Here is a 16,159-nt window from a genome sequence, read left to right as displayed (position 1 = left end):
TACATTTCTCTGTGTTGAATTTCATTTTGTTAGCTTTGGCCCAGCTTTCTAGCCTATTCAGGTCATTTTGAATCTTGATCCTGTCCTCTGGGGTATTAGCTATTCCCCCTAATTTGGTGTCATCTGCAAATTTGATAAGTATGCTCCCAATTCTGTCATCCAGGTCATTGATAAAGATGTTGAATAGCCCTGGGCCCAGGACAGAGCCCTGTGGGACCCCACTGGTCACTTCTCTCCAGGATGAAAAGGAGCCATGGCTGACCACCCTTTGGGTTCCTTTGGGTATTGATACCATGCAGTCATTCAGTGCTCTTGAAAGTAACTTATTTGAAAGAATCTCAGGTGGACAGCTTTCCTTTTCTGTTTTGAAAGAAATTATGGCACATTAGACATTATTAACGGTTCAGATCATTATTTGCACAGCAGACATTTCCTTCTCAGTTACTGTTAATTCATTGGCGCAACTATTATGCATGTGGAAAATATTAGATTTTAAATGTATTTGTTTTTTTTTGGGGGGGGGGGAATTTCACAATATACTTTCTAATTAAAATGCATTACTGGGGGTTATTTTTGCCGTTACCCATGAAAATGCATTCCCCCACACATAGAAACCTCTTTTCTAGTGACTGATAACCAAACCATTCTGCCCCCGCAGTTTTTGTCTGTCCCTGTGGTCCATACCATGCAAACAATTGTCAAAAGTCTTTATTTATAGTCCCGCTTCTCCATGTGATGTGGGGCGGTATATGCTCTGCCAGCCTGAACATCTGTTTTCCCACTCTGTGGCAATGTTTGCTTGCTTTTTCCTTTGCATGCATTAACGTTCAGCTCTTCCTTAAAGCAAAATCATCTCCGTTCCTTTAGGTGCACGAACATTTTCTCTTTGATATGGCCCATCATCTTGTGCCGCCTGAAAAATTACCTTCACCATGGAAATACTGCAGTCTCATCCAGTGCTGTCACTCCGCTGACAAAATTGCTTCTAACAGAACTGGGAAGGAATGATTGGTACTACACAGAGATATACATACATATACCAGTATGCCTGCAAAATCTGTGCTGGAAGACTGGGAATCTTTCAGGAGCAGATTTTTGGATGATGAGGAGGACAAGGCCAAAAAAGGAGGGAGACAGTCACATCTCCGGTAGTGCAACATTTCTGAAACCACTGCCTCTCCACCAGTGGCATCCGGCCGTTGGGTACCAGGGTTTGGGTACCAGAATGATGCTTTAAACCTCAACCTTGGTTAAGGTGCTGTTCTGAGGTTTTGCTGAGGTTTCCTTTGGCGGCATCTCCTTGTGCTTTTGTCGGATTGATATTTCACTAGCCAGCCTCCTGCTAGTTTCTTCTCCAACTTTCCCTTGCCCTGCAGGTATTCTCTCTGGCCCTGGGCCTTGGACGGCGAGGCTTGTTTCCGTTGCCTCGGCGGTCATCCTCTGCAGCGTCTCTAACCCAGTGGGCCACAAACTGTTGGTGGTCAGAAAATCTCCATTGCTCCTGGGGAGGCGCCTGTTTGTCTGGCCTCTCTTGATATAGGAAAGCTTGCTTGCCAGGATGACAATGACCAAGAGAAGGCACACGCAAAGGAAGACAAGTAGCCCAATGATTATGAGGCCTATCAGCATCAGTCTCTTATTATTTTCCGCGCAGAGTTCAGCTCCAGCCTGGTTGTCGCCAAGAGTCACCGATTCTCGATCGGTCCCAGCGGCGGAGGAAGGAGATGTTAGCACATCTGGCGAAACAGTTGAGTCTAATGGTGGAGATGTTGGTATCTCTGGGGATGAGGAATGAGAGGTGGATAACAGCGGTGTGGTTGTCTGGACTGGGGATGTAGATTCAAGGGTGGTTGTCTGCGTTGTATATGCAGTTGTCTCCTGGGAGGCCAGTGTAGTAGGAATCTCCTGTGAAACTACTGTAGTACTTGGGTCCGTTGGGGTTTGGGTAGTGAGAACAGAGGGACTTGTCGTGAACGCATCCTCAGTAGCAGTCACTCCTACTTGTAAGCAGAATGGTAGGATGATCCCATGCAGGAGACCCAAATATACTCGAGTCTTGGCCATCGGTTTCATGTTTAGTGGACGCCTTTCACCTGGAAGAAGAGTAAAGTGGTACAGTTGAATTGACTTTGCACTAGCAAAAGCACCTGAAGGTACCATATATAATGACTTGCATGTTTGATTTTTGTAGTGGCATTTTTGTAGGCAGTTAAATACCATAATTAAAAACACAATATTGATCTGCCCGGTAAAGCAGTTAAAAATGATTCAAATTTAACTTAACTTGAGGTAAAATAGTTTCAGCTTGTAAACTGAACAGAGATTGAAGCCAACCACTCATAATTCATGCTGCATCTTCTCTTACCTTAGAAAAATACAGTTTCTTTTGGACTCTTTGTTGTGTCTTGTATTCAAACTGGAATGGATAAAGGTCATGGTTGTTTTCCCGTCTGTGCTGAATCCTAAATAGTGTCTGCAAAAGATTGTCTAGAAGCCAACAGTGTCCTGCAGGCAGCTCATAGTGCCATAACCAAAATACCTACCCTATTCTGCACCCAGATTACTTTGAGTCCCTTTTGCACCTTTGCTTATATCTGTGGTGTCCTTCAGGTTTCTCATGCTTTCCAAGCAGGACAAAATACAGTACTGTAGTTGTTTCGCTGATCATGAATGAGGAGCCCAAAGCAATCTGTGTGTATAATGGCACTTAAAAGTGAGCTATTACATGTGGTTCTAACATGGCATCTTTCTTGGATTTGGTGAGCGAGAGGGCATCCTATTGATCCCAGGGTTTGGATCCATACGGGTTGCTACTACTTTTTGCGTGAGTATTTGACAGCACAAACCAGGAGGAGCAAGAGGTAAATACATGGTTTGGTGGGGCGGTGAACATCCTGTGGATCTGTGGGCATTTCAAATGAGAACCAGACAGGTCTTTATTTTATTTTAATGGATTGTATATACAGTGTAACCCTACAGCACTTTACAAATAAATCTTAATATAATAATAATAATAATAATAATAATAATAATAATGAGTGCCCAGCTTACACATTGCAAACTGCTTAGGGAGTGTTAGTTCACTGATAAGTGGTATAGAAATGTACTTGCTACTGCTATTACTAACACCCACCTTGCAAAGGAGGGAGTCCGGTATAAGATTCCTGAATAAATTTGTGCCCCTTTGCTGCCCTGTTTTTTCTGACCTGGGTTTTACCTTCCCAATCCTGGACTGGTTTCCCCCCAGCCACGTTTCCCATAGTGTTTGGAAGCAGGGGCTTTCCTCCCTCCTACCCTGCAAAGGACTGGCGTTATTTTTAGCCTGCCCTTCGCGGTGTCATTAGCGTTGCCCAGAAAGCGTCCGCAGATGCCCAGTATAGCCGCTGCGCAGTGACCGCTACAGTGCTGTCTTGTACGCTTACACAGCCGGCACAAAGGGCCCACTGTTCATTGTGGGGCTTGTTGGTGGAGGTTGAAAACAGACAAAAGCAGAGGAACTGACCCATTAAGGGCTCTTTCTCCACCTTCGCTTACTACTCAGGCTATAGGGATGTTTTGCTGGCAAACAGCATGTTGGAATTGCCCCAACCACCGATGGCTGCCTTGGTATCTTTCTGCCTTCCAAGCATTTCCTCTTCTTTCTGATACAGAAAGTATTTACCATAAAGAAGAAACTGACGCTGCTATCCACTCACCTGTAAGTTTCCTGTACTTAATATAAACTACAGCTAGCCCTCCATATCCACAGATGCTTTAGCCAAGGATTCAACTATCCAAGGCTTGAAAATATCCCCAAAATACATACATTCCAAAAAGCAAACTTTGATTTTGCTGTTTTATACAGCCAGCCCTCCGTATCCACGGATTCTTTATCCACAGATTCAACTATCCAAGGCTTGGAAATATCCCCAAAATATATAAATTGAAAGAAGCGAACCTTGGTTTTGCAATTTTGTATAAGGGACACCATTTTACAGTGCCGTTGTCTACAATGAGACTTGAATGTCTATGGATTTTGGTATTCACGGGGTCCTGGAACCAAACCCCGTAGGATACCAGTTGGGAGAGCCACCTTGGTGTAGTGGTTTGAGTGTTGAACTACAACTCTGGAGACCAGGGTTCGAATCCCAGCTCAGCCGTGGAAACCCACTGGCTGACCTTGGGCAAGGCCCACTCTCCCAGCCTCCGATGAAAAAGCAAACCCACTGTGAACAATTCTTGCCAAGAAAACCCCACACTCGGGTTGCCACAATGATTTGAAGGCAAGCCACAACAACAACCTGTAGAAGATACATCTGCTTCATTCGTATGGAAGCTGCAGCTATGAACAAGTTCCAAAGAAAAGTCGACAGCAAGCCCCAGTAAGAGGGAAATATAGACTTACCCGGTCAGCAGACAGATTGGCTTTGCAACTCTCCAGTATGCTAGCTTGATGCGATATTTTGCTGTGGCCACAGTGGCAAAACTCTAGGAGCCGGAGAGGTTTTTGTGCATTAAACGTGAATGTGCTTCTGCAACATTATGTTTAGTTCTCCATTTAGAGAACTAAACCACAGGGATGACACATTTCCTCTCTGGTGCAACTGTACTGTGACGTCTTAGAAGAAGGTGGTGGTGGTGGGGGAAACCACCATTTTGTGCAAATTAGCCCTTTCGGATGGCAAGGACTCATAAAAATATCTCTGCCGCTGAGTGAAGAACCTCCTTTTTGTGCCATACCTGTGTTTGCTTTAAGCCCACCTTCCTTGGCCGTTGCTTATTTTATTTCCAAGTTAACACCATGTTGGGGATCCCTTTGGTGTTTTTGTTTTAAATGATAGAATCATGCTGGAGGGCCTACAAATGCCTAGAGAAGTGTTTTCTTTAGGAACGTATAGGTTCTCCAGCACAACTCTGTGGTCAGCTTCTGGCAGAGTTGCGCTGGAGGACCTAGTGATTCCTAGAGAGAACATATGCATCAAAACTGCAAAAGTTAGTGCTGCGAATGTGGAGGGCCAACTGTATATTGTAATACCACTAAGAGACTGGTCTACGCAATGAACTCTAACCATTTTTGTATCTAGGGCGGCCGAACAAATAAAGCAGGGGACCGTCCGTCGCTCCAGCATGTGGGTTTACCTGCTAGGCTTCCCGACGGAAGTAGACTTGGTTAATGCGCTTTGCATCATGTACAGCTATCGTGTTAAGCCTCTTGAGACTATTCTTCCCGAAAAGCTTTTTTCCTTCCCTTCTGGAACAAACAGCAAAGCTTTTAATTAAGCTTTAAATGAGCTTGTTTGATATCCTGGAAGCATCTAAATGTCTCTGCCGCTCTCCCTTCATCTCTTGCTATTCATTGGGACGCTCTTGGACACATCCAATTAAGCGGCAGGACGCCACGTTTCGGCTCCCAGCGACTACAACGTCTGAATTATAATCCCATCAAATGGCGGGGCTTGTAATGGAAATGCCAGCGGTGGCTTAATGAGGGCAGCGCCGCTCTAACAAATGACCTCCTTTCCGTTGTTTTAAGCGCGGGCGCCATCCGAAAGTTTGGGGCAAGGCAAATACATTGGGGTTTGAGGAGGAATCCTTGCTGAGAAAGGGTTGCTGGCTTGCTTCTGCAGGGGGAAAAATTGAAGTTGGGAACTTTTTTGGAAAGTGGCTCATCCAGTTTAAAGTAATGGATGCATGATGGTTTCTTCCGTCGTAATGCTCGATGGTTTGAGTGCTGGACTACGACTCTGGAAGTCAGGGTTCGATTCCCAGCTCAGCCACAAAACCCACTGGGTGACCCTGGGCAAGTCACTCTCTCTTAGCCCCAAGATGAAGGCAATAGCAAACCTCCTCTGAAGAAATCTTGCCAAGAAAACCCCAGGATAGGGTGGCCATAAGTCACAAAAGGCTTGAAGGCGCACAGCACAATGCTCCTTGTTCTTGGAGGAGAATGTGGATTGTGTGTAGGATACACATGCAAATGTTTAAGCGCATCGGTTTTGCTTGCCATGTTTCATTTGTAGATGCTCTAGGACAAGGACCTCTCTGTCTCTGGTGGACCATATTCCTTGTTTCTTCTTCCTCAGTAGGATACAGCAGAAACATCATGTATGCCAAGGGATCTTGTAGCACCATTGAGACTAACTGAAAGAAAGACATTGGTATCGTGACCCTAGCAGACATCATGGTTTTCATCCATCCTTCTTGTCTCCCATACAGTCACAGTCAGCCTTAAATGTGTGGAAAGACAGCTTTCCAAAATGCTCTTTCCGGACTGATCTAGTAAATCGATATATCTGGGGGACAACAGGTAGAAAAATAAATCTGCTCTATCATGACAGGCAAGGCCATTGCCGTATACTAATCCCTACTGTTTTTAACAGCAGCATTGTAGCAAAGCTCATTTCTCTGCCGATTTCTGATAGCGATGACAGCCTTCTTGTTTTTATGCTGAACATGATGCTGATCCGACCCAGGCGTTTCTGGCATCGAATTGCCTTCGGTATTTGTTCTGTAGCAGAACTAGGTGGAGTCCCAGGCCTCCCCAGGAGCTCTTTCAGTGCAAAACACTAATACACATTACAGTAATAAGGTGTTTTCCCCCTAAGGAGTTATCTGGTCAGCAAGCGTTTAGACAGTCTTCAGTTCCAATTCGTCTGTCATTTCTTATTGCTGGAATTGTTGCAGCTAGAGGTTTTATTGGTGGTAAAAGATACTATATAGAGGGTACACTGTAGATACTGTAGAGCTGCCTTGAATCCCATTTGGGGAGATATAAATCCCATAAACAAACACATCTGAGAAGCATCCCTCTCCTTTTGATGATGGGACCCAGCATCCCATCACAGCTACTGGTAGAACTGGGACCCCCAGATTAAACCAGACTGTCTCCCGGTTGAAAAACAAATTCCCCATTGCTGGCTATATATTAGGGCCCCTTCTAGGGCAGTGGTTTCCAAACTTTGTTCCTCCAGATGTTTTGTATGTCAGCTCCCAGAATACCTGATTGTTTGCCAAACTGGATAGGGATTCTTGGAGTCGAAGTCCAAAACACCTGGAACACCAAAGTTTGGGAAACACTGCTCTTTTGCAAGGCTGAACGAAGAGGGTTATATAATGCAGAACCATCAAAAATAAAATCAAAGTATGCATGCCTGACCCATTTTCTTTTAAAGCATTGAGAACTATGCAGGCAGGTTAACAAAAGAGGAGGATTCATTTTCCCAGGCCATAATATAAACTTATTCTTTCAATCACTGGACAGCTGTTAAGCTTTGGCCATGATGCCGACAAGGACTCCGAAACCCATCTGTCTAGTGGCAGAGGCCCAACTCACCACAGTATCTTATTTTTCCCTTCCAGGTTCAAGACCGGACAGATCAATGGGGATCTGCTGATATACCATGTCCTGCTGACGTTGAAGCCATACTACGCAAAGCCATACGAGATTGTGGTGGACCTCACTCATGCCGGCCCCAGCAATCGTTTCAAGACAGACTTCTTGTCCAAGTGGTTTGTCGTTTTCCCAGGGTTTGCGTACGAAAACGTCTCCGCTGTGTTCATCTACAACTGCAACTCGTGGGTGAGAGAGTACACCAAGTACCACGAGAGGCTCCTGACGGGCCTCAAAGGCAGCAAGCGGCTCATCTTCATCGACTCGCCCGGGAAACTGGCGGAGCACATCGAGCACGAGCAGCAGAAGCTTCCAGCGGCCACCTTGGCTTTGGAAGAAGACCTGAAGGTTTTCCACAACGCACTCAAGCTGGCCCATAAGGACACCAAAGTCTCAATTAAAGTATGTCCCTCTTAATAATCTTGTATATGCCCTACACAAAGTGGTCCATGTCTAGACCAGAAGCCGAATGTGGTCACAGACAGCTCTGTTTCTCTCTCACACACTATGACTCTCTAAAAAGATTCAGGCATAAAATATCCATTTCTGCTTTTGGAAGTCTCCATAAGTAACAGTATTGCATTAATGGTAAGATGTTTGACCATGCAGCTTTGATTTGGATTTCCTGCATGGCAGAATGGGGTTGGACTGGATGGCCCTAGTGGTCTCTTCCAACTCTACGATTCTATGATTCTATGAATGTCTTCCAAAATGATCGACCTTTTCGGGGAAGTTGTTCAGGGAGGAAACAAATCCCTTCATCTAAAGACACCAATAATCTCCCACTGTGAATTCTTTGACTCCCAAAGAATTCACAAGAAGGTTAAGAAGATTGTAGCTTCATAAATGTAGCTTCATCCATAGAAGTGGCTTGGCTTTGGAGGAAACACCTATGTAAGGGATAAATAAAGCTTCCTTTTGAGAAATTTAATCCTTAATCCCTTTCAGAGAACTGCAATGTTTGGGTGCCTTGATTCTTCCCATCCACGCATATAAACTAAACGCTTTCCTACAGGTTGGTTCTACAGCTGTTCAAGTGACTTCCGCAGAGCGCACAAGAGTGCTGGGACAGACGGTGTTCCTGAACGACATTTACTACGCCTCTGAGATAGAAGAGATCTGCCTTGTCGACGAAAACCAGTTCACCTTAACCATCGCCAACCAAGGCACGCCTCTCACCTTCATGCACCAGGAGTGTGAAGCCATTGTTCAGTCCATCATCCACATACGGACGCGGTGGGAGCTGTCACAGCCTGACTCCATACCGCAGCATACGAAAATCCGCCCAAAGGACGTGCCTGGAACCCTCCTAAATATCGCGCTGCTCAACCTGGGGAGCTCTGACCCAAGCCTACGGTATGAAACTTCAAATTTCAGCTTAGTCTTGCACCTGCCTATTTATTTCTTTTAGAGTAATGTTTCGCAAACTTTGGTCCTCCAGATGTTTTGGACTTCTGCTCCCAGAATTCCTGACTGCTGGTGAAGCTGGCTAAGACCTCCGGGATTTTGAAGTCCAAAACATCTGGAGGACTTCACTGGAAGTTTGGAAATCACTGTTTTAGATTATAACTAACCATTTGTCCTGATTTGAAATACACTCGTCCCTCCACATTCGCTGGGGTTGGGGGCACAGGACCCCCATGAATGTGAGAAAACCGCACATAACAAAAACACACTGAAAGACCACCTCTCTAGGAATCTCTAGGTCCTCCAGTGGAACATCTACCAGACATTGACCACAGAATTGCGCTGGAGGAGCTGCAAATGCCTAGTGAAGTGTCCTCTCTAGAAATGTCTAGGTCCTCCAGGGCAACTCTGTGGTCAACATCTGCTAGGTATTGACCATAGAATTGCGCTGGAGGAGCTGCAGATGCCTAGCGGAGGGTCCTCTCTAGGAATCTCTGGGTCCTTCAGTGCCACTTTTGGTTAAAGTTGACCACAGAGTTGTGCTGGAGGACCTAGAGATTCCTAGCAAGGACCTATTAATAAAATCCATGTATAACCAAATCCGCAAGAGTCAAAGCCTCAAATGTGGAAGGACGAATGTATACTGGTTTCATTTTAACAAGTGTATGCTTGTACATTTTAGCAAGGATAGCAGATAGCCAAAGATTTTCCCTTATGTTCAGAAATCTTTGCCTTCCTTGACCAATGCTGAAATCCAGTTTCCCTCTGGTTCTCTCAGTTGCACCATAACATGGAAGCAAATGCTGTTGAGGGCACCGAAGCATCTTTTCGTACGAGGTGTTTAGGAAGCATATTTCCACTCCAAAACACCTAGCGGTTGTTAGGCCATCGTAGATTATAGTATTCAACTTGGAGGGTTTTTTTCATGGACTTTTCAAATCTGGTTCTGATTAAGCATTCAGTCCAAAACATATATGGACTTGACCAAACTATGAGTGGTTAGCCCTTTCCTAGAAGAGGCATTGTTCATTCTATCTCTCTCCCTCTTACTCATGGAAGCAGTTGCCTTTTAAAACAATCATGCCAGAGGTAGCACATGTCTATGTCATCCAATAAGCCAAGTATGCTTTTCCCCTTTAGAATAAATATTTTCATATATCCTGATTTAATGCCAACTTGACATGCGTTCATATACGTATGACTAGGGAAATAGGATTTAGAAGATTTCATATGACGGATGTTCTTTGGGAACATCCAGATTACCTGTGGAGGGAGGTTAAACGTGGGAGTGATGTGAGTTTTGTGAGTCAGCTTAGGTTGAAAGATAAAATTAAAGCCAGCCACTTCGCCTTCGTTGTTAAGAAATTGTTCTTTTTTTATGCGCAACCTTTGTGGACCTGTTTTTAAAAATGCATTCCTTATTCTTTAATGCAGGTCCGCGGCCTACAATCTTCTATGTGCCTTAACCTGTACCTTTAACCTAAAGATTGAAGGCCAGTTACTGGAAACGTCGGGTCTGTGTATCCCTGCCAACAACACCCTTTTCATTGTCTCTATCAGTAAGACTCTGGCAGCCAACGAGCCTCATCTCACCTTAGAGTTTTTGGAAGAGTGCATTTCTGGATTTAGCAAATCGAGTAAGTAGAGATAGGGATTTTCTTTCTGCTTTTTCTCTGACAACAGATGTGTCGGGTCTGGTAACTCTGTGGGCAACACCAGCAACTGCTTTATTGTTGTTGCTGTTGTTGTTGTTTCTCCTCCTGCGGAGAATGCCTTCATTAGCAGCACAATCTTCATTGGTGCTTTTAGCAAACATAGCAGCCATATCTGGTTGCTAGTCAGCAAGGCACAGTGGAGCGTTCTGGTGTCTGGCAGTGTCATGATGCAGACTGTGATTTGTGAGTGCCAAAGAGAATGCTACACTTCTGGGACGCAAGTTCCAGAATCCGAGGGAACTGATCTTAACTTGCCAGAATGAAATGCTTATTTGTCACAATTTGTGTGTGAAGTCTAAAGGATACAGCGTTGACCGTCCGGTTTCCCTGCCAAAACAGATCTCCCTAGAACCATGGAATACTATCCATGCTTATGCGCAAGTGACCACATGTAAGTCCCAGCCCGTCCCTCCCCTCTTCGGATTGTTTTCAGGTTGGATTTTTGTGGGTTTTTCGGGCTCTGTGGCCATGTTCTAGAAGAGTTTATTCCTACGTTTCACCTGCATCTGTGGCTGGCATCTTCAGAGAATGCTGGCATGGAAGTCGCACACTATGTATACCCCACTCACTTCCATGCCAGCATTCTCTGAAGATGCCAGCCACAGATGCTGGCGAAACGTCAAGAATAAACTCTTCTAGAACATGGCCATGTGGCCTGGAAAACCCACAAAAAACTATGGATGCCGGTCGTGAAAGCCTGTTTTCAGGGTCTTTGCTTCAGTGAAAAATAGAACCACACCACCTCTTTTTCTAATGAGGATTTGCCTTCTTTGATGGGCATATACACTTGGGCCTGTTACAGACTGCCAAAATAAAGCTGCTTCGGGTCTCTTTGGAGGTAAGCTATTTAAATGATGCATGGGTCCTAAGAGTCCGGAGGTCGCGCCAAAGCCACACTCCATTCCTAAGCGCTGGAGTGCAGCTTTGGTGCAGCTTCTGGATTCTTAGGATGCTCGCGCCAAAGCCACACTCCATTCCTAAGCACTGGAGTGCAGCTTTGGTGCAGCTTCCAGATTCTTATGATGCATGCAACATTTAAACAACATACCTCCAAAGAGACCCGAAGCAGCTTTATTTTGGCAGTCTGTAACAGGCCTTGGTTTCTTTCAAAAGCTCTTTGCAAAGCAGCCCTCAAAACAATAAAATATATTAGCAGCTGTGACATATATATATACATATAGAAGGGAGTCGTGTATAATGCACATTCTTGTGTGAGTGCTGTCCGCACCTGGATGGTTATGTGGAATAAGCTTTCTTTTATAATCTGTTTGCAGAGAAATCCTTAACACTCAGTAATAGAATACATTAACAGCTATGGCAAGTGGTACACATGTGGAAAGGAAACCTAGCTCTCACACAAGGGCTGTGCAACTCTTCATACGGGAAAGAGATAGTTCTTTCTTTTTTTGATAGCAACGCTTTCTCAAAGGGCACCGTTTCTTTTTATATTTAGGATTAAGATTACCAACCGTCTACATAGGAAAAACACAGTGGAGTCTTAGGAATGAATGCCAGCATAGCAGGGTTAATATATTCAGTTATTTGGTTTTCTTAGGCAGAGAACATTGAAATCTCAAGTCACCTCTGTACTGTTGCATTTAGAAAGACCTTTCTATGCTGTATAGCTAAGGCCTGTTACAGACAGGCCAAAATAAAGCTGCTCCGAGTCACTTTGGAGATATGGTATTTCAATGATGCATGCGTCCTAAGAGTCCAAAAGCCACACCAAAGCTGCACTCCAGTCCTTAGAACTGGCGCGTGGCTTTGGACTCTTGCAGCTTCCATGCATGCATCATTGAAATACCATACCTCCAAAGTGACTCGAAGCAGCTTTATTTTGGCCTGTCTGTAACAGGCCTCAAACCTGCCAAATGCAGTCCTGATTTTAAAAACAGTTTTGTTGGAGGTGAAACCTCAAAGAGCTAAGTCCCAGTCCCTTGGCTCCCTCTTCTTTAGGATTCCCCAGTTGCGGCTAAAATGTGGCATCCTCAAATCCAGAAGACATAATCCAGGGATAGCCACGTTGGCCATACAAACAAATAGAATAACATCCAAAATCCACAAAACAGGGATACGTTTATTGGGCCATCCAGAAATGCACAAAACGCACCATGAAAGCTTTTGGTGCTCCAGGCAAAGGTGCTAAAATCATACAGGAGAAGGGGGGGAAAGTGAATATGTTAAGAGTCATAGGCCTACATTTTGTAATGTTTATGCTTTAAAAAACGACGAAGCAATGTAAAAACCTGCTATTTAAAGAAAAACTAATTTAAAACAAGAGCATTTGAAACGTAACTGTGAGAGTAAAAGTACCACGCACTGACCGCTGTTAAAAGACCCTTCTGCAAAAAAATTGGCCGATCACCAAAAGTCTATATATTAAAATGTTGTTGAAAGTGAGCAGAGGGCCACAGGGTCGGGATCCAATCTGACTTGAATTGGTGCAAAAGAACTTATTCTTCTTTATAATAATAATAATAAACATGTAAAAGAATTAGAACTAATTCTATGGGGTTCACACATTGAAGTCTAGTGGGAGAGGAGGTGACCAGGATCCATTTGTTCCTGGCTCCACAGCTGCGGAGCAGCCATAAAGACTTCTCTCTTCCTGACATTGTTGTACGGATGCTGTTCACAGACGACAGAGGCAGGAGTGCGCTCTGACGTACCAAAGAGCCTTATCCGTGTGTTTGTTTGCGTGCCTTTGTGTTTGAAGGCATCCTTCTTTTTGATCTGGCTCCAAAGACCTGTTTTAAGTTCGTTCAAAGAGTCTGTCGGCTTCTTTTTTTGTTCCGCACTGTCCCTTGCAGTGGAAAGCCCTTCTGTTTTAAAAGCAGTCCAAGAAAAAACAATCCAAACCATCCTTGGCATCCAGAACTACATTCCATTCTCATTTGGATCCTGGACTTGGTTCTTTCTTGTCGGTCCCCTTCCTTTTGCTTTTCCGCAAATACCTAGGCTTTGTTTAAGGTTGATAACCGCTTCTCCGACAACCTTACTTACTTCTCTTCCTGACAGCTCTTACGCCACCGTTTCTGTTTTCATTTCAGGCATTGAACTGAAACACCTCTGTTTGGAATACATGACTCCTTGGTTATCAAACCTAGTCCGCTTCTGCAAACACAACGATGATGCCAAACGCCAGCGAGTCACCGCGATTCTGGACAAGCTTATCACCATGACAATAAATGAGAAGCAGATGTACCCTTCCATCCAAGCCAAAATATGGGGGAGCTTGGGACAGGTACTGCCTTTTCAGTGCTTCAGATCTGTTAATGTTTGTGAAAGGAATAATGTTTCTCAGCTGACAACTAAGGCAAGAAAGCAATTCTGCTGTCATGGGTATAGTATTCTGTATTCGTCTTGAGTGCAAAGTACTTATCATCTTGGGAAATCTGTTCAGGGTTTGGTGGTGTTAAGGGAGTTCCAGATCTTGGGTGCAGCCACTGAGAAGGCTTTCTCCCAGATCCTCACCAAACATATCCTAGGAGCAGCCACTGAGAAGGCTTTCTCCCAGATCCTCACCAAACATATCCTAGGAGCAGCCACTGAGATGGCTTTCTCTCAGATCCTCACCAAACAGATCCTGGGAGCATCCACTGAGAAGGCTTTCTCCCAGATCCTCACCAAACAGATCCTGGGAGCATCCACTGAGAAGGCTTTCTCCCAGATCCTCACCAAACAGATCCTGGGAGCATCCACTGAGAAGGCTTTCTCCCAGATCCTCACCAAACAGATCCTGGGAGCATCCACTGAGAAGGCTTTCTCCCAGATCCTCACCAAACAGATCCTGGGAGCATCCACTGAGAAGGCTTTCTCCCAGATCCTCACCAAACAGATCCTGGGAGCATCCACTGAGAAGGCTTTCTCCCAGATCCTCACCAAACATACCTGTAAAGGTGGTGGGACCAAGAGAAAGCTTCCTAAAAGTGCCAAGATGGAGCAAAACTAATATTAAACGTCTAAAAGAGTAGAAAGAACTTCAGTGGTGCTGGAAAGGCTATATGAGTAATGTAAATGCCAGGCAAACTACTTCGTGATCCAAACAAAGGCAAATTTGTGTTGTTCAGTTCTTGGCCCGATCCTTGGCACTGAACAACGGCGCACGGAGAACCACAGTTTGACATAATGTGTTGAATTACATTTCTGTATTGGAAATCCATTCACTCTGATAAAAGAGTAGGTGAGCATGTTATTTAATAGCAAGGAGGCATTATTCTTCCTCATTGCCTGTGGGAGACCTAGCTTTTTCTCTGCGTAGAATTCTATCCGTGATTATTTTGGTCGATATCGCTTTTTACATGTTTGATTTTTGGACCACTCAAAGGAATTTTATCCTGAAAATCCATCGATTGTCATAATGTAATGAATACATTTTAAGCATTCCCATTGGGGGGCTCCAAAGCTGCCAGATCCCTTGTTGCTGTTGGTGGCTTATGGAGAGTCCCCTGTGAGATTCAACTGAAATCCTTGTGTATATGAATCATAGAATCATAGGCCTGTTACAGACTGCCAAATTAAAGCTGCTTGGGGTCTCTTTGGAGGTATGCTATTTAAATGATGCATGCACCCTAAGAATCCGGAAGCTGCACCAAAAGCTGCACTCCGGTGCTTAGGAATGGAGTGTGGCTTTGGCGCAACCTCCGGACTCTTAGGACCCAGGCATCATTTAAATAGCATACCTCCAAAGAGACCCCAAGCAGCTTTATTTTGGCAGTCTGTAACAGGCCATAGAGTTGGAAGAGACCACAAGGGCCATCCAGTCCAACCACCTGCCATGCAGGAACTCTCAATTATTATCACTGATGATTGGTTTCTTATCTTTTCTAACAGATAACTGATCTGCTTGATGTGGTGCTGGACAGCTTTATCAAAACCAGTGCCACAGGGGGATTAGGATCCATCAAAGCAGAGGTTATGGCTGACACGGCTGTAGCTCTGGCTTCTGGGAACGTGAAACTAGTTTCCAGCAAAGTAAGTGGTTCGTTTTAAACTGAATTAAATGTTTTGACGGTGTCTTGTCTACATCTGAATACCGATAGTATGATAAAGGTGAACTCATCTTCCCTTGACTTTTATCCTCCCTTGATTGAGTGAGTGCACATTTTCTCCTAAAATGGGATCCAAGGCGGCTTATAATCTTCAGACGCCGGCTACAAATTTAAAAGCGAAACCTAAGGAAAGGCAGCTCTGTGATCTTTCCCGGTCTTCCTACCCAGCTAGAACAGCAAGTACAATGCTGGCTGACTCCTACAGAGCTATCGCAACATCACTGGCAGCGTGTTTTTCAGTTTGCCATGGAAGGAAATAAGAACAAGATGATCCCTGTTGGGATCCTACCAGAGCTCAGCCTGTTCTTTCCAACAGCAGCCACCCATGTGCTTCTGGAAAGTTCACGAGCATGATTTAAAAACACTATTCCTGCTATCGAAGCTTTGCTTTGCTTAAAGATCAGCATCAAGAATGCGTACATATGTACGTAATTTCAGTATCAAGTCCGCCGCAGAGGCACGCTTGCCGCATTTCTAGGGTTCCCCAGGGTGAAAACTGTACATTTGCAGGGGTTGTGCCATATGGTCGATGAAAGTTGGGGATGAAAAGTATGACAGGTTAAGCTGAAAGACTTTGCGGAAGAAATGCTCTTTGAGGAAGGATTCTAAGGCCTGTT

General features: G+C 44.6%; 2 protein-coding genes across 3 annotated transcripts in view; one reads left to right on the top strand and one right to left on the bottom strand.

Annotated features, from left to right (window-relative positions):
- The window catches only part of NF1 (neurofibromin 1), a 152,679-nt gene that overhangs the window by 109,925 nt on the left and 26,595 nt on the right, over positions 1-16,159 (top strand). For both annotated transcript variants that reach the window (XM_089494135.1, XM_089494134.1), the window contains 5 exons: positions 7,339-7,771; positions 8,385-8,725; positions 10,211-10,413; positions 13,542-13,735; positions 15,325-15,465. In XM_089494135.1, the coding sequence (XP_089350261.1) occupies positions 7,339-7,771; positions 8,385-8,725; positions 10,211-10,413; positions 13,542-13,735; positions 15,325-15,465 (1,312 nt within the window). The remainder of the gene's footprint in view (positions 1-7,338; positions 7,772-8,384; positions 8,726-10,210; positions 10,414-13,541; positions 13,736-15,324; positions 15,466-16,159) is intronic.
- EVI2A (ecotropic viral integration site 2A) lies at positions 318-4,469 on the bottom strand. Its single transcript, XM_089494133.1, has 2 exons — positions 4,385-4,469; positions 318-2,093 (listed from the first exon to the last, which is right to left on the bottom strand). The coding sequence occupies exon 2, from the start codon at positions 2,071-2,073 to the stop codon at positions 1,234-1,236; it is 840 nt and encodes a 279-aa protein (XP_089350259.1). The 5' UTR covers positions 2,074-2,093; positions 4,385-4,469; the 3' UTR covers positions 318-1,233.

Source organism: Sceloporus occidentalis, unplaced genomic scaffold, assembly GCF_023333645.1.
Source record: "Sceloporus occidentalis isolate IW3139 unplaced genomic scaffold, rSceOcc1.0.p SCAF_69, whole genome shotgun sequence".
NCBI classification, from domain to species: Eukaryota; Metazoa; Chordata; class Lepidosauria; order Squamata; family Phrynosomatidae; genus Sceloporus; species Sceloporus occidentalis.
This window is presented reverse-complemented; position numbering and strand designations above follow the sequence as displayed.

Coding starts and splice junctions, on each gene's coding strand:
- EVI2A (XM_089494133.1), bottom strand. CDS start 2,073: ATGAAACCGATGGCCAAGACTCGAGTATATTTGGGTCTCCTGCATGGG.